Source organism: Pseudophryne corroboree, chromosome 6, assembly GCF_028390025.1.
Source record: "Pseudophryne corroboree isolate aPseCor3 chromosome 6, aPseCor3.hap2, whole genome shotgun sequence".
NCBI classification, from domain to species: Eukaryota; Metazoa; Chordata; class Amphibia; order Anura; family Myobatrachidae; genus Pseudophryne; species Pseudophryne corroboree.
Genome location: NC_086449.1, coordinates 771,031,884 through 771,049,601, shown reverse-complemented (window position 1 = coordinate 771,049,601; position 17,718 = coordinate 771,031,884). Strand labels below are relative to the sequence as shown.

At 48.1% G+C, this 17,718-nt stretch overlaps 1 protein-coding gene across 9 annotated transcripts in view; it reads right to left on the bottom strand.

Moving 5' to 3' along the window:
* The window catches only part of TCOF1 (treacle ribosome biogenesis factor 1), a 231,621-nt gene that overhangs the window by 118,850 nt on the left and 95,053 nt on the right, over nt 1–17,718 (bottom strand). For 7 of the 9 annotated variants that reach the window (XM_063928639.1, XM_063928641.1, XM_063928644.1 and 4 more), the window contains 6 exons: nt 7,320–7,439; nt 5,176–5,346; nt 4,432–4,605; nt 4,108–4,293; nt 2,934–3,089; nt 1,301–1,420 (listed from right to left, as the gene is read on the bottom strand). In XM_063928639.1, coding sequence (XP_063784709.1) covers nt 1,301–1,420; nt 2,934–3,089; nt 4,108–4,293; nt 4,432–4,605; nt 5,176–5,346; nt 7,320–7,439 — 927 coding nt within the window. The remainder of the gene's footprint in view (nt 1–1,300; nt 1,421–2,933; nt 3,090–4,107; nt 4,294–4,431; nt 4,606–5,175; nt 5,347–7,319; nt 7,440–17,718) is intronic. The other 2 variants (XM_063928646.1, XM_063928647.1) reach the window with 2 other exon arrangements.

The window sequence follows — 17,718 nt, the reverse complement described above, 5'->3', positions numbered from 1 at the left end:
ATTATTCATCCTACCAGTGAAGAGAGCCAAGTGAGGCAGCCATTTTGGGCGCACTATATAGGGACACACTGGGCAGAACAGCCAATGCCCGGAACTGATAGCCCACAACGTATGAGATAGGATTAAATGAACAGTCAGCCAACAGAGAACCCTCTGCGTAAACAATTCCACAGTTGACCACCCGACCCGTGGAAGTACCAGGTGAGGCAGCCATTCAGGGCGCACTACATAGGTTACAGTGGGCAGGATGGCTAGACCATAGCAGTGCACCATGCAGTGGGAGATTGCAGTGAGAGAGCAGTTGCAGTGGGGAGAGAGTATGTGGCACTATCAGCTAATCTAGTTTACTAATAAAAACACATAGAAGCTGCTGCTCTGTTATCTTGATCCGGTCTCACAGGCTCGTCCTCACTGCCCGAATCGCTGTCCTATGAGCTGCTCTCCTTGCCGAGATGTATACCCTTCCCTACAGTAGCTGGAGCTGCAGGCTTTGGAGTGGCCGCTGTAGGCTACAAGATGGAGGAGGGAAAAAAAAAAAGTCACCCAGCTCTTGCACAGTATAGAGAGGGGTGGTGGGATCTAAGCTTTTGGCTGGTAAACAAAGTTCTCACACTCCATGAGCCACACTCTGGGCCTGATTCAGATGTGGACAGAGGTGCTGTTGCTGCCGCCGTTTCCATGGAAGCAGCAGCGATGGCACCAATAGGATAGTACAGCAGGAGAAGTCAAACCTCCTGCATGCATTAGGGATCGGATCTCCACCCTAGGACGTAGCAGCAGATCATCTGCAACACCCATGGCTGGTTGCATGGCCCACGGGATCCAGCAAAGAGGCCAGGGAATTGTGACGCATGTCCAGGCCTAGTCACTCCCCCGAAACGCAGGCTACATGCCCCCGTTTTGGGGAAACAGTGGGCATCACCACACACTCTCCGCCCCAAAACGCCATCACTGTCAATTGACAGTCTGCAGCCTAAGGGAGACAGACGTCACAGACCTGTACCGGACATGGGAAGTACAGGCCCGGCACATGCGGAAAGCACCGATATGTATTTTGCGATTTGGGAATCGGATGGAAAAAAAAGGCGCTCTCACTGGGAAAAGTGCTTCTCTTTTAGCAAGAAAACCACACAAATAATCATGGGTCTTCCCTCAAAGAGCAGCAAGGCAACACTTTATTAAATGACCAAACAACGGGACCACAGACCCTGCGTGGCACATGCTGTACACACTCCTAAAAATAAAAAAGCCGTGTATCAAACGTTTTATTTGCCAAGTATTCCCAGAAATGATCCAATACCATCACTGCAGGCTTCTCAGGAGATTTTCTTGTGGCCTTCACCGTTCTGCTGCTGGATGGCGTGGGGGTTGGGGTTACTTTACCCTTCGTCTTCACAGTACTTGGGGGCGGAGTTCCACACTAGAATCAAAATGGTATTGTCTTTAACCACTTAACTGAGGATTTTTCTGAGGACAAAACCGCTCAGAAATAGTTTTTTTTTTATATTACTTAATAAAAGTTTAAAAAAATTGTTTCATAAAATATTTAATAAAATATTTAATAAAAATCTAGGGGGCGTTTTCTACACAGCCCCCTCCACCCCGTGTCCATAGGTCCCCATTATAAAATAACTTAAAAACTGTAATACTACCCCCACCCACCTTAGCAGTAAAAAACCACACGTCTTCTAAACACACATGAAAAACAAAAAAAAAAATACAATTCTGCGTTCATCTCCACACATGCAGAGATCAGCTAAATTGCTCAGGGAGAGCATGCGACGGCATTCTAGGGCTCGATTTCCGGCAGTGATGTTGCCGATCAGAGCTCGGGGGGGGGGGGGGGAAGGGAAGTCTCGGGCTTCACCCCTGGCCCTTGGGTGGCTGGAGGAGGGGGGGGGGACCAGGGTACCCCGGCCAGGGGTGACTAGTTAGTGTGGCATTATCTCTGACTAGTGGAGCCCGCTGCTGGTGTTAAAAATACGGGGCACCCCTACGCTTTTTGTCCCCCGTATTTTTCGCACCAGGACCGGACGCAGAGCCCGGTGCTGGTTGTAAAAATACGGGGGATCCCCTGTCAATTTTCCCCCCGTATTTTTACAACCAGGACTGGCTCAAAGAGCCCGAGGCTGGTTATGCTTAGGAGGGTGGACCCTACGCAATTTTTTTCTGGGTTTTTTAAACACTTTTGTGCCGTCCAAAAAGTCGAATCCAGGACACACACTATCCGTCAATTGGTCCGTTTTTCGACAGCGGGACTGTCGAATCCGTTTTTTATTGAATATGTCGAATTCGGGTCCCGGCAGGAGGGTATGTGACTGTCTAATTGTGTAGAATTTAAAAATGGTCGAATTCCAGCCGGAATTCGACCGCAATTGCATATATTCCTATGTTGGCATAGAGCGGGTTATAAAGCTTGTGGCGAGCAGAGCGCGACACCAGGCCCAAAGCGTGGAGAGTCCGCGCGGGTGGATGCCTTTCTATAATTGGGGGTCCCAGATGACAAAACTATCCACACAAACCACCAACAAAAAAAATATGGTGTCTACCTTTTTATGTCGATCATTTTCATGTCGACCTTTTGACCTCGACAACCTTTTGACTGCCTAACATGTGGTGTCTAATATACCACACCCTCGCTGCAATACCTGCACAACACAGTCTGCATACAGCACCGACTGGCCCGTCTCACTAGATACTACTGCGCCACAAGCCTACAGGAGAGGGAATACCCAGCAATAAATTATCCTCCAGGATGTCACGGCTTCCAAGGGTTGGGGCTACTTGCCACTTTTGCACAATGGATAACTTTTCACTTAATGAAACAGTTCTATATCCCCAGAGTTTGTAGATAATCTTTCAAAAAACTTCATATGTGCATTCATTAACCAGCAAAATGGATGAGTGATAAAAGATGGCAGAGCGCAACCTACCTTAACAGGCTCCTCCTCCTCACTGCCTGAAGAAGAGCTGTCAGAACTATTCTCTGCAGGTGGTTTAGCCACAAGGGGTGTTATGGCTGGTGGAGTAGTAGTAGCGGCCTCGGGTTTTCCCTTCTTTGCCCCAACGCTGGCTGAAGCTTTTGTCTTCTGATAAGGAAATAAGACACTTAACCAAATGTTACCCAATTCAGTGCCCTATACACAGTGATGGGATTAAGGTTTTGTGATGGGACATTTACAAATAATGCGAAAATAAAAAGCAATAAAAGCTGTTGCATGGTTATCCTGTACCGGTATCACAGGCTCTTCTTCACCGAGTCCCTGTTCTCTGAGATGGTCTATGCTAAGATATGGTGCTTCAGTTTTACCCTTCCCAGGACCTGCAGCAGGAGCTACAGGTTCTGGAGTCACTGCTGTAGGCCGTAGGGCAGGGATGGGGAACCTTCGGCCCTCCAGCTGTTGTTCAACTACACATCCCAGCATGCCCTGCAACAGTTTTAGCATGGCCAAATAGCAAAACTGTAGCAAGGCATGCTGGTATGTGTAGTTCAACAACAACTGGAGGGCCAAAGGTTCACCACTCCTGCTGTAGGGCATGAGGCGAGCAGTATGAGCCAGACTTGACCCAGGATGGCTGCACTCTACCAATAGGAGTTGGTCCTCTGCCTCACATGGCACACACAGGGCATCCGTTTGACAGGCACAAGGAAACTGTAAATGGTATAATATCCTCTCCAGACATAGAAAGGGGGAAGCAAACGAAAGGGGCCCGGGGCAATATCACACTGGTAGACAGCCAGCGGCAGAATAAGGTGCAGAGACCAAAGACATGAGTCGCACAGCATGACTTCTGTACAAAAGGTCCCTGCATGGCCCCCTAGATCAGGAAGCGGGCTACGCAACAGCCTGGGCGAAAGACTTTGCAAAGGCTGGCTCTGCCCTATCAGTGGAGGCTCCTCCCCCTGCAGATGACACCTGCTCTGCATGCTCCAAACTTAATATTGGTCAGGGAGAGATTGAGACTTCGATGCAAGTTTTCCCAAGTGCCCAGTCCAACAACAAAATGGTAGAACTGTTGCTGGTTATTGTGAAGCAGAAAGATTGGAAAAATAAAGGACACTTATAATAGTCAGCAACACTACCATATAAAATAATCTGCAAATACCTTCACAGGAGACACTTGTGAGGGCTGGCTTGCGCCGACAGCTGGCTCCTGCGTCACCGAGACGGGCATTTTAATTGCGCTGGTGTTGTTCACTTTTCTGGTGCTGGATGGCGCGGCGGTCTTTGCCATCTTGGCAGCTGCTTTTCTCTCCTTTCTCGTTACTGTACTTGGCGGTGGAGTCACAACCTATCGTCAAACGTTTTTAAAATGTAAAAGTTAGCTTGAAAGACCCACAGGGAAAGCACGTTCTATAGTTCGGTGGAATGAAATGCACCACAGCTACCAGGTGACCCCACGATTTTATATTACATAACGTGCCAATACCTGTGCAATTTCCTCATCGCTGTCTGCGTCGCTGCTCTCAGAGTCATCCGCTGGTGCCAGATTCCCAACTGGCGGAGTCTTTGTGGGCACAGAGGCTTTCCCTTTAGCTACAGTGATCTTAGATGGAGGTGACGCCAATGTACCAGTCTTCTGCACTGTTGGCAGCTGTAGTTTCTAATTACAAATAGAACCCCAATGATTATGCACAAGAGACCCCACAGCTTGATCTAGTCTTAGCAGCCTAAGCTGGCCTCTAATATAACACACCCAAGACACTGCCTGCTCTTCCTCTCTATCCCATTAGCTGCCTGAGCTCTCGGCTGCAGTGTCTGGCTGCGTGTCTGACAGCCTTGGCTGGACTCCCCACACTGCCTCTGGCTGCAGCACCTGCTTACACTGCGGATATCTGTGCTGGTGTAGCCAGGATGGATTTAATGCTTAAAATGTATCATAAGTCTGACATTAATGCTTGACTGAAAATCAACGCAAAATCACTCTCCTAGTACAGCAAACAGGACATCGCCTAGATACTGACTGCAGCGGCCTGCTTCTAAATCCGTATCATTATACAACCCTCCCTCCCCCTCTCAGGATATCACAGCTCAGTGGTTGGTGCTTCTTTAAATCTTTTCATGATGGATAATTATTGCTCACATCGCGAGAAGTTTCTAGATATCTTTTCACGTGCACTTTCAGTAACCAGCAAAATGGCAGTGTGATACAAGATGGTGGAAGCTGACATACCTGTGCAGGCTCCTCCTCTTCCTCACTGTCTGAAGAGGTGTCTGAACTCTGCTCGGAGGGTGGTTTAGCCACAACAGGAGTCTTGGCTGGTGACTGAGCCTTCATCGGTGAAGGCTTAACAGCGGACTGCCGTTTCCCCTCTTTTGCCCCAACGCTGGCTGCAACTTTTGCCTTTTGATAAGGAAATAAGAGACACCTTTAACCAAATATTATTCAATTCAATGTAGTATGCACAGTGACAGGATTACACATGTAACTAATGTTTTGTAAAGAAAATAATAAATTACAGGTTGAGTATCCCATATCCAAATATTACGGAATATTCCGAAATACGGACTTTTTTGAGTGAGAGTGAGATAGTGAAACCTTTGTTTTTTGATGGCTCAATGTACACAAACTTTGTTTAATACACAAAGTTATTAAAAATATTGTATTAAATGACCTTCAGGCTGTGTGTATAAGGTGTATATGAAACATAAATGAATTGTGTGAATGTAGACACACTTTGTTTAATGCACAAAGTTATAAAAAATATTGGCTAAAATTACCTTCAGGCTGTGTGTATAAGGTGTATATGTAACAAATACATTCTGTGCTTAGATTTTGGTCCCATCACCATGATATCTCATTATGGTATGCAATTATTCCAAAATACGGAAAAATCCCATATCCAAAATACCTCTGGTCCCAAGCATTTTGGATAAGGGAGACTCAACCTGTATTATGCTCTTTCTCCAAATGGGCTCAAGGCACTAAAATTGCAGGAACAAAATACCATTCAGTCCATGAACAACCTAAAAGGAATTAGCTTTGCACGAAATACAGAGACCATGGAATGAATACAGAGGTTGTGGCGGCCTTAAGTCACCAGTTACAAGGATTATTCATCCTACCAGTGAAGAGAGCCAAGTGAGGCAGCCATTTTGGGCGCACTATATAGGGACAAACTGGGCAGAACAGGCAATGCCTGGAACGGATAACCCACAACGTATGAGATAGGATTAAATGAACAGTCAGCCAACAGAGAACCCTCTGCGTAAACAGGTGAGGCAGCCATTCAGGGCACACTACATAGGTTACAGTGGGCAGGATGGCTAGACCATAGCAGTGCACCACGCAGTGGGAGATTGCAGTGAGAGAGCAGTTGCAGTGGGGAGAGAGTATGTGGCACTATCAGCTAATCTAGTTTACTAATAAAAACACATAGAAGCTGCTGCTCTGTTATCTTGATCCGGTCTCACAGGCTCGTCCTCACTGCCCGAATCGCTGTCCTCTGAGCTGCTCTCCTTGCCGAGATGTATACCCTTCCCTACAGTAGCTGGAGCTGCAGGCTTTGGAGTGGCCGCTGTAGGCTACAAGATGGAGGAGGGAAAAAAAAAAAAAGTCACCCAGCTCTTGCACAGTATAGAGAGGGGTGGTGGGATCTAAGCTTTTGGCTGGTAAACAAAGTTCTCACACTCCATGAGCCACACTCTGGGCCTGATTCAGAAGTGGACAGAGGTGCTGTTGCTGCCGCCGTTTCCATGGAAGCAGCAGCGATGGCACCAATAGGATAGTACAGCAGGAGAAGTCAAACCTCCTGCATGCATTAGGGATCGGATCTCCACCCTAGGACGTAGCATCAGATCATCTGCAACACCCATGGCTGGTTGCATGGCCCACGGGATCCAGCAAAGAGGCCAGGGAATTGTGACGCATGTCCAGGCCTAGTCACTCCCCCGAAACGCAGGCTACATGCCCCCGTTTTGGGAAACAGTGGGCATCACCACACACTCTCCGCCTCAAAACACCATCACTGTCAATTGACAGTCTGCAGCCTAAGGGAGACAGACGTCACAGACCTGTACCGGACATGGGAAGTACAGGCCCGGCACATGCGGAAAGCACCGATATGTATTTTGCGATTTGGGAATCGGATGGAAAAAAAAGGCGCTCTCACTGGGAAAAGTGCTTCTCTTTTAGCAAGAAAACCACACAAATAATCATGGGTCTTCCTTCAAAGAGCAGCAAGGCAACACTTTATTAAATGACCAAACAACGGGACCACAGACCCTGCGTGGCACATGCTGTACACACTCCTAAAAATAAAAAAGCCGTGTATCAAACGTTTTATTGGCCTAGGATTCCCAGAAATGATCCAATACCATCACTGCAGGCTTCTCAGGAGATTTTCTTGTGGCCTTCACCGTTCTGCCGCTGGATGGCGTGGGGGTTGGGGTTACTTTACCCTTCGTCTTCACAGTACTTGGAGGCGGAGTTCCACACTAGAATCAAAATGGTATTGTCTTTAACCACTTAACTGAGGATTTATCTGAGCACAAAACCGCTCAGAAATAGTTTTTTTTTATATTACTTAATAAATGTTTAAAAAAATTGTTTCATAAAATATTTAATAAATAAAAAATAAGAATTTACTCACCGGTAAATCTATTTCTCGTAGTCCGTAGTGGATGCTGGGAACTCCGTAAGGACCATGGGGAATAGCGGCTCCGCAGGAGTCTGGGCACAACTAAAAGAAAGCTTTTAGACTACCTGGTGTGCACTGGCTCCTCCCACTAAGACCCTCCTCCAAGCCTCAGTTAGGATACTGTGCCCGGAAGAGCTGACACAATAAGGAAGGATTTTGAATCCCGGGTAAGACTCATACCAGCCACACCAATCACACCGTATAACTCGTGATACTATACCCAGTTAACAGTATGAAACATAACTGAGCCTCTCAACAGATGGCTCATAACAATAACCCTTTAGGTAACAATAACTATGTACAAGTATTGCAGACAATCCGCACTTGGGATGGGCGCCCAGCATCCACTACGGACTACGAGAAATAGAATTATCGGTAAGTAAATTCTTATTTTCTCTGACGTCCTAGTGATGCTGGGAACTCCGTAAGGACCATGGGGATTATACCAAAGCTCCCAAACGGGCGGGAGAGTGCGGATGACTCTGCAGCACCGAATGAGAGAACTCAAGGTCCTCCTCAGCCAGGGTATCAAATTTGTAGAATTTTGCAAACGTGTTTGCCCCTGACCAAGTAGCAGCTCGGCAAAGTTGTAAAGCCGAGACCCCTCGGGCAGCCGCCCAAGATGAGCCCACCTTCCTTGTAGAGTGGGCTTTAACGGATTTAGGATGCGGCAGTCCCGCCGCAGAATGCGCCAGCTGAATTGTGCTACAAATCCAGCGAGCAATAGTCTGCTTAGAAGCAGGAGCACCCAGTTTGTTGGGTGCATACAGGATAAATAGCGAGTCAGTTTTCCTGACTCCAGCCGTCCTGGAAACATAAATTTTCAAGGCCCTGACTACGTCCAGTAACTTGGAATCCTCCAAGTCGCTAGTAGCCGTAGGCACTACAATAGGTTGGTTCAAATGAAAAGCAGATACCACCTTAGGGAGAAACTGGGGGCGAGTCCTCAATTCTGCCCTATCCATATGGAAAATCAGGTAAGGGCTTTTAAATGACAAAGCTGCCAATTCTGATACACGCCTGGCCGAAGCCAAGGCCAATAACATGACCACTTTCCACGTGAGATATTTTAGATCCACGGTCTTTAGTGGCTCAAACCAATGTGATTTTAGGAAATTCAACACCACGTTGAGATCCCAGGGTGCCACTGGAGGCACAAAAGGGGGCTGAATATGCAGCACTCCTTTTACAAATGTCTGAACTTCAGGTAGTGAAGCTAGTTCTTTTTGGAAGAAAATCGACAGCCGATATCTGTACCTTAATGGAGCCTAATTTTAGGCCCATAGTCACTCCTGCCTGTAGGAAGTGCAGAAATCGACCCAGCTGAAATTCCTCTGTTGGGGCCTTATTGGCCTCACACCAAGCAACATATTTCCGCCATATGCGGTGATAATGTTTTACAGTTACATCGTTCCTGGCTTTAATCAGCGTAGGAAGGACATCCTCCGGAATGCCTTTTTCCTTTAGGATCCGGCGTTCAACCGCCATGCAGTCAAACGCAGCCGCGGTAAGTCTTGGAACAGACAGGGCCCCTGCTGCAGCAGGTCCTGTCTGAGCGGCAGAGGCCATGGGTCCTCTGAGATCATCTCTTGAAGTTCCGGGTACCAAGCTCTTCTTGGCCAATCCGGAACCACGAGTATTGTCCTTACTCCTCGTTTTCTTATTATTCTCAGTACCTTTGGTATGAGAGGCAGAGGAGGGAACACATAAACGGACTGGTACACCCACGGTGTCACTAGAGCGTCCACCGCTATCGCCTGAGGGTCCCTTGACCTGGCGCAATATCTCTCTAGTTTTTTGTTTAGGCGGGACGCCATCATGTCCACCTGTGGCCGTTCCCAACGATTTACAATCAGTGTGAAGACTTCTGGATGAAGTCCCCACTCTCCCGGGTGGAGGTCGTGCCTGCTGAGGAAGTCTGCTTCCCAGTTGTCCACTCCCGGAATGAACACTGCTGACAGTGCTAGCACCTGATTTTCCGCCCATCAGAGAATCCTTGTGGCTTCTGCCATTGCCGTCCTGCTTCTTGTGCCGCCCTGTCGGTTTACATGGGCGACCGCCGTGATGTTGTCTGACTGGATCAGTACCGGCTGGTGTAGAAGCAGGGGTTTTGCCTGACTTAGGGCATTGTAAATGGCCCTTAGTTCTAGAATATTTATGTGTAGGGAAGTCTCCTGACTCGACCATAGTCCTTGGAAGTTTCTTCCCTGTGTGACTGCCCCCCAGCCTCGAAGGCTGGCATCCGTGGTCACCAGGACCCAGTCCTGTATGTCGAATCTGCGGCCCTCTAGGAGATGAGCACTCTGCAGCCACCACAGCAGAGACACCCTGGTTCTTGGAGACAGGGTTATTAGCCGATGCATCTGAAGATGCGATCCGGACCATTGGTCCAACAGGTCCCACTGAAAGATTTTGGCATGGAACATGCCGAAAGGAATTGCTTCGTAAGAAGCCACCATCTTTCCCAGGACTCGCGTGCAGTGATGCACAGACACCTGTTTTGGTTTCAGGAGGTCTCTGACTAGAGATGACAGCTCCTTGGCTTTCTCCTCCGGGAGAAACACTTTTTTCTGGACTGTGTCCAGAATCATTCCCAGGAACAGTAGACGTGTCGTCGGAACCAGCTGTGACTTTGGAATATTCAGAATCCAACCGTGCTGGTGTAGCACCTCCTGAGATAGTGCTACTCCTACCAACAACTGCTCCCTGGATCTCGCCTTTATTAGGAGATCGTCCAAGTACGGGATAATTAAAACTCCCTTTTTTCGAAGGAGTATCATCATTTCCGCCATTACCTTGGTAAACACCCTCGGTGCCGTGGACAGTCCAAACGGCAGCGTCTGGAATTGGTAATGGCAATTTTGTACCGCAAATCTGAGGTACTCCTGGTGAGGATGATAAATGGGGACATGCAGGTAAGCATCCTTGATGTCCAGGGATACCATGTAATCCCCCTCGTCCAGGCTTGCAATAACCGCCCTGAGTGATTCCATCTTGAACTTGGATTTTTTTATGTATGTGTTCAAGGATTTCAAATTTAAAATGGGTCTCACCGAACCGTCCGGTTTCGGTACCACAAACAGTGTGGAATAGTAACCCCGTCCTTGTTGAAGTAGGGGCACCTTGACTATCACCTGCTGGGAATACAGCTTGTGAATTGCCTCTAGCACAGCCTCCCTGCCTGAGGGAGTTGTTGGCAAGGCAGATTTGAGGAAACGGCGGGGGGGGGGGGGAGACGCCTCGAATTCCAGCTTGTACCCCCGAGATACTACTTGCAAGATCCAGGGATCCACCTGTGAGCGAGCCCACTGATCGCTGAAATTTTTGAGGCGGCCCCCCACCGCACCTGGCTCCGCCTGTGGAGCCCCACCGTCATGCGGTGGACTTGGAAGAAGCGGGGGAGGACTTTTGCTCCTGGGAACCTGCTGTTTGTTGCAGCCTTTTTCCCCTACCTATGCCTCTGGACAGAAAGGACCCGCCTTTTCCTCGCCTGTTTTTCTGGGTCCGAAAGGACTGTACCTGATAAAACTGCGCTTTTTTAGGCTGTGAGGGAACATGGGGTAAAAATGCTGACTTCCCAGCTGTCGCTGTGGAAACTAGGTCCGAGAGACCATCCCCGAATAACTCCTCACCCTTATAAGGCAAAACTTCCATGTGCCTTTTGGAATCTGCATCCCCTGTCCACTGCCGAGTCCATAAGCCTCTACTAGCAGAAATGGACAATGCACTTATTTTAGATGCCAGCCGGCAGATCTCCCTCTGTGCATCTCTCATGTATAAGACCGAGTCTTTTATATGCTCTATGGTTAGCAGAATAGTGTCCCTGTCTAGGGTGTCAATATTTTCTGACAGGGAATCTGACCATGCAGCGGCAGCACTGCACATCCATGCTGACGCAATAGCTGGTTTAAGTATAATGCCTGAGTGTGTATATACAGACTTCAGGATCGCCTCCTGCTTTCTATCCGCAGGCTCCTTCAGGGCGGCCGTATCCGGAGACAGAAGTGCCACCTTTTTAGACAAACGTGTGAGCGCTTTATCCACCCTAGGAGGTGTTTCCCAACGTGTCCTATCCTCTGGCGGGAAAGGGAACGCCATTAGTAATTTTTTTAGAGATTACCAATATTTTATCGGGGAAAGCCCACGCTTCTTCACACACTTCATTTAATTCTTCAGATGGGGGAAAAACTACAGGTAGTTTTTTCTCCCCAAACATAATACCCTTTTTAGTGGTACCTGGGTTTATATCCGAAATGTGTAACACCTCTTTCATTGCCTCAAACATGCAACGAATGGCCCTAGTGGACATTAGATTAGACTCATCGTCGTCGACACTGGTATCAGTATCCGTGTCGACATCTGCGTCTGCCATCTGAGGTAGCGGGCGTTTTAGAGCCCCTGATGGCATTTGAGACACCTGGGCAGGCACGAGCTGAGAAGCCGGCTGTCCCGCATTTGGCATGTCGTCAAATTTTTTGTCATATAGATTGGTAAATGCTCAATTAGCTTAGTGATATCATTCAGGTGCTCGAAAGGAAGGGGTATTTCTGAGCAAGAAAAAAGGCAATTGTTTCCCCAGCACCCTGAATGATAACAGTAACCTTTATGGAGTAAACAGTAATGGAGGTGTGGTGCCTCTGGACTGTCTGGGCTGGATGGCTTTAGTGTGGCATACCTTTACATTCTATTAACACTTTTCACTTATTAATTTTCTAACACTATTTCTCTATTTTAATTACATTTCATGTTTGTATCACCCCCTCTATAGCTTCGGCTTCCTAAATACTAATTTATTAACACTATAGTTTTTTACACTGGTATGCCACGCTGGGCTTTCTGGCTCATTCTGGTGTTTTGGGGTGCCACACCCTGCACCTAGATATAGCGCTAGGGACCCCAAATATACAGAGAGGCCTTGATGCGGTTTTGGGGCTTAACCACACATTTGCGCAAATATGTGTAACGAAGATCTCTGAATTCTATTATCATGTGGGATTTATATCTGGTTACTGTTATCATTCAGGGTGCTGGGGAAACAATTGCCTTTATTCTTGCTCAGAAAATAAGATTTTACTTACCGATAAATCTATTTCTCGTAGTCCGTAGTGGATGCTGGGACTCCGTAAGGACCATGGGGAACAGCGGCTCCGCAGGAGACAGGGCACAAAATAAAAGCTTAAGGATCAGGTGGTGTGCACTGGCTCCTCCCCCTATGACCCTCCTCCAAGCCTCAGTTAGGATACTGTGCCCGGACGAGCGTACATAATAAGGAAGGATATTGAATCCCGGGTAAGACTCATACCAGCCACACCAATCACACCGTACAACTCGTGATCTGAACCCAGTTAACAGTATGATAAACGCAAAGGAGCCTCTGAAAAGATGGCTCACAACAATAATAACCCGAATCTTTGTAACAATAACTATATACAAGTATTGCAGACAATCCGCACTAGGGATGGGCGCCCAGCATCCACTACGGACTACGAGAAATAGATTTATCGGTAAGTAAAATCTTATTTTCTCTGACGTCCTAGTGGATGCTGGGACTCCGTAAGGACCATGGGGATTATACCAAAGCTCCCAAACGGGCGGGAGAGTGCGGATGACTCTGCAGCACCGAATGAGAGAACTCCAGGTCCTCCTCAGCCAGGGTATCAAATTTGTAGAATTTAGCAAACGTGTTTGCCCCTGACCAAGTAGCTGCTCGGCAAAGTTGTAAAGCCGAGACCCCTCGGGCAGCCGCCCAAGATGAGCCCACTTTCCTTGTGGAATGGGCTTTTACTGATTTTGGCTGTGGCAATCCTGCCACAGAATGTGCAAGCTGAATTGTACTACAAATCCAACGAGCAATCGTCTGCTTAGAAGCAGGAGCACCCAGCTTGTTGGGTGCATACAGGATAAACAGCGAGTCAGATTTTCTGACTCCAGCCGTCCTGGAAACATTTTCAAGGCCCTGACAACGTCAAGCAACTTAGAGTCCTCTAAGTCCCTGGTAGCCGCAGGTACCACAATAGGTTGGTTCATGTGAAATGCAGAAACCACCTTAGGTAGAAATTGAGGACGAGTCCTCAATTCCGCCCTGTCAGAATGAAAAATTAAGTAAGGGCTTTTATATGATAAAGCCGCCAATTCTGACACACGCCTGGCTGAAGCCAAGGCTAACAGCATCGACACCTTCCATGTGAGATATTTTAAGTCCACAGTGGAAAGTGGTTCAAACCAATGTGACTTTAGAAAACTCAACACCACATTGAGATCCCAAGGTGCCACTGGAGGCACAAAAGGAGGCTGTATGTGCAGCACCCCTTTTACAAATGTCTGAACTTCAGGTACTGAAGCCAGTTCTTTCTGGAAGAAAATCGACAGGGCCGAAATTTGAACCTTAATGGACCCTAATTTTAGGCCCATAGACAGTCCTGTTTGCAGGAAATGAAGGAAACGACCCAGTTGAAATTCCTCTGTAGGGGCCTTCTTGGCCTCACACCACGCAACATATTTACGCCAAATGCGGTGATAATGTTTTGCGGTTACGTCCTTCCTGGCTTTGACCAGAGTAGGGATGACTTCTTCTGGAATGCCTTTTTCCCTCAGGATCCGGCGTTCAACCGCCATGCCGTCAAACGCAGCCGCGGTAAGTCCTGGAACAGACAAGGCCCCTGCAGTAGCAGGTCCTTTCTTAGAGGTAGAGGCCACGGTTCGTCCGTGAGCATCTCTTGAAGTTCCGGGTACCAAGTCCGTCTTGGCCAATCCGGAACCACGAGTATAGTTCTTACTCCTCTCCTTCTTATGATTCACAGTACTTTTGGTATGAGAGGCAGAGGAGGGAACACATACACTGACTGGTACACCCACGGCGTTACCAGAGCGTCCACTGCTATTGCCTGAGGGTCCCTTGACCTGGCGCAATATCTGTCCAGTTTTTTGTTTAGACGTGACGCCATCATGTCCACCTTTGGTTTTTCCCAACGGTTTACAATCAGGTGGAAGACTTCTGGGTGAAGTCCCCACTCTCCCGGGTGAAGGTCGTGTCTGCTGAGGAAGTCTGCTTCCCAGTTGTCCACTCCCGGAATGAATACTGCTGACAGTACTATCACATGATTTTCCGCCCAGCGAAGAATCCTTGCAGCTTCTGCCATTGCCCTCCTGCTTCTCGTGCCGCCCTGTCTGTTTACGTGGGCGACTGACGTGATGTTGTCCGATTGGATCAACACCGCCTGACCCTGAAGCAGAGGTTTTGCTTGACTTAGGGCATTGTAAATGGCCCTTAGTTCCAGAATGTTTATATGAAGAGACGTTTCCAAGCTTGACCACAGGCCCTGGAAATTCCTTCCCTGTGTGACTGCTCCCCAGCCTCTCAGGCTGGCATCCGTGGTTACCAGGATCCAATCCTGAATGCCAAATCTGCGGCCCTCTAGTAGATGAGCACTCTGCAGCCACCACAGGAGAGACACCCTTGTCCTTGGCGACAGGGTTATCCGCTGATGCATCTGCAGATGCGATCCGGACCATTTGTCCAGTAGATCCCACTGAAATGTTCTTGCATGGAATCTTCCGAATGGAATCGCTTCGTAAGAAGCCACCATTTTCCCCAGGACCCTCGTGCACTGATGCACTGAGACCTGTCCTGGTTTTAGGAGGTTCCTGACTAGCTCGGATAACTCCCTGGCCTTCTCCTCCGGGAGAAACACCTTCTTCTGGACTGTGTCCAGAATCATTCCTAGGAACAGTAGACGTGTCGTTGGAATCAGCTGCGATTTTGGAATATTTAGAATCCACCCGTGCTGACGTAACACTACCTGAGATAGTGCTACTCCAACTTCTAACTGTTCCCTGGATCTTGCCCTTATCAGGAGATCGTCCAAGTAAGGGATAATTAAAATGCCTTTTCTTCGTAGAAGAATCATCATTTCGGCCATTACCTTGGTAAAGACCCGAGGTGCCGTGGACAATCCAAACGGCAGCGTCTGAAACTGATAATGACAGTTTTGTACTACAAACCTGAGGTACCCTTGGTGAGAAGGGTATATCGGGACGTGGAGATAAGCATCTTTGATGTCCAGAGACACCATATAGTCCCCTTCTTCCAGGTTTGCTATCACTGCTCTGAGTGACTCCATCTTGAATTTGAACCTTTTTATGTAAGTGTTCAAGGATTTCAGATTTAAAATTGGTCTCACCGAGCCGTCCGGCTTCGGTACCACAAACAGCGTGGAATAATACCCCTTTCCTTGTTGCAGGAGGGGTACCTTGATTATCACCTGCTGGGAATACAGCTTGTGAATGGCTTCCAAAACTGCCTCCCTGTTGGAGGGAGACTTTGGTAAAGCAGACTTCAGGAAACGACGAGGGGGAAACGCCTCGAATTCCAGTTTGTACCCCTGCGATACTACCTGTAGAATCCAGGGATCCACTTGCGAGTGAGCCCACTGCGCGTTGAAATTCTTGAGACGGGCCCCCACCATATCTGAGTCTGCTTGTAAAGCCCCAGCGTCATGCTGAAGACTTGGCAGAAGCAGGGGAGGGCTTCTGCTCCTGTGAAGCGGCTGCATGGTGCAGTCTTTTTCCTCTTCCTCTGCCCCGGGGCAGAAAAGAATGGCCTTTTGCTCGCTTGTACTTATGGGAACGAAAGGACTGAGTTTGAAAAGACGGTGTCTTTTTCTGCAGATGTGGAGTGACCTGGGGTAAAAAGGTGGATTTTCCAGCCGTTGCCGTGGCCACCAGGTCCGATAGACCAGCCCCAAATAACTCCTCCCCTTTATACGGCAATACTTCCATGTGCCGTTTGGAATCCGCATCCCCTGACCACTGTCGCGTCCACAACGCTCTTCTGGCAGAAATGGACATAGCACTTACTCTTGATGCCAGGGTGCAAATATCCCTCTGTGCATCACGCATATATAGTAATGCATCCTTTAAATGTTCTATAGTTAACAAAATATTGTCCCTATCCAGGGTATCAATATTCTCGGTCAGGGAATCCGACCATGCGACTCCAGCACTGCACATCCAGGCTGAGGCGATTGCTGGTCGCAGTATAACACCAGTATGTGTGTATATACTTTTTAGGATATTTTCCAGCCTTCTATCAGCTGGTTCTTTGAGGGTAGCCGTATCAGGAGACGGTAACGCTACTTGTTTTGATAAACGTGTGAGCGCCTTATCTACCCTAGGGGGTGTTTCCCAACGCGCCCTAACCTCTGGCGGGAAAGGATATAATGCTAATAATTTTTTAGAAATTAGCTGTTTTTTATCGGGGGAAACCCACGCTTTTTCACACACCTCATTTATTTCCTCTGACTCAGGAAAAAATATTGGTAGTTTTTTCTCACCCCACATAATACCCTTCTTTGTGGTACTTGTAGTGTCAGAAAGGTTCAATGCCTCTTTCATTGCCGTGATCATGTAACGTGTGGCCCTACTGGACATTACGTTTGTCTCGTCACCGTCGACACTAGACTCAGTATCTGTGTCAGGGTCTGTGTCGACCCACTGAGGTAACGGGCGTTTTAGCGCCCCTGACGGTGTCTGAGACGCCTGGACAGGCACTAATTGATTTGCCGGCTGTCTCATGTCGTCAACAGTTTTTTGCAAATTGCTGACATTATCACTTAATTGTTTAAATACAATCATCCAGTCAGGTGTCGACTCCCTAGGGGGTGACATCACCAACACAGGCAACTGCTCCGCCTCCACATAATTTTCCTCCTCATACATGTCGACACACGCGTACCGACACACAGCACACACACCGGGAATGCTCTGATAGAGGACAGGACCCCACTTAGCCCTTTGGAGAGACAGAGGGAGAGTCTGCCAGCACACACCCAGCGCTATATATATATACAGGGATAACCTTATATAAGTGTTACTCCCTTATAGCTGCTGTTAATATATTTATTTGCTGCCAAACGTGCCCCCCCTTCTCTTTTTTACCCTGATTCTGAAGCAGGACTGCAGGGGAGAGTCAGGGAGCCGTCCTTCCAGCGGAGCTGTGAGGGAAAATGGCGCTTGTGTGCTGAGGAGATAGGCTCCGCCCCTTCACGACGTCCTTATCTCCCGCTTTTTTGTGTAAA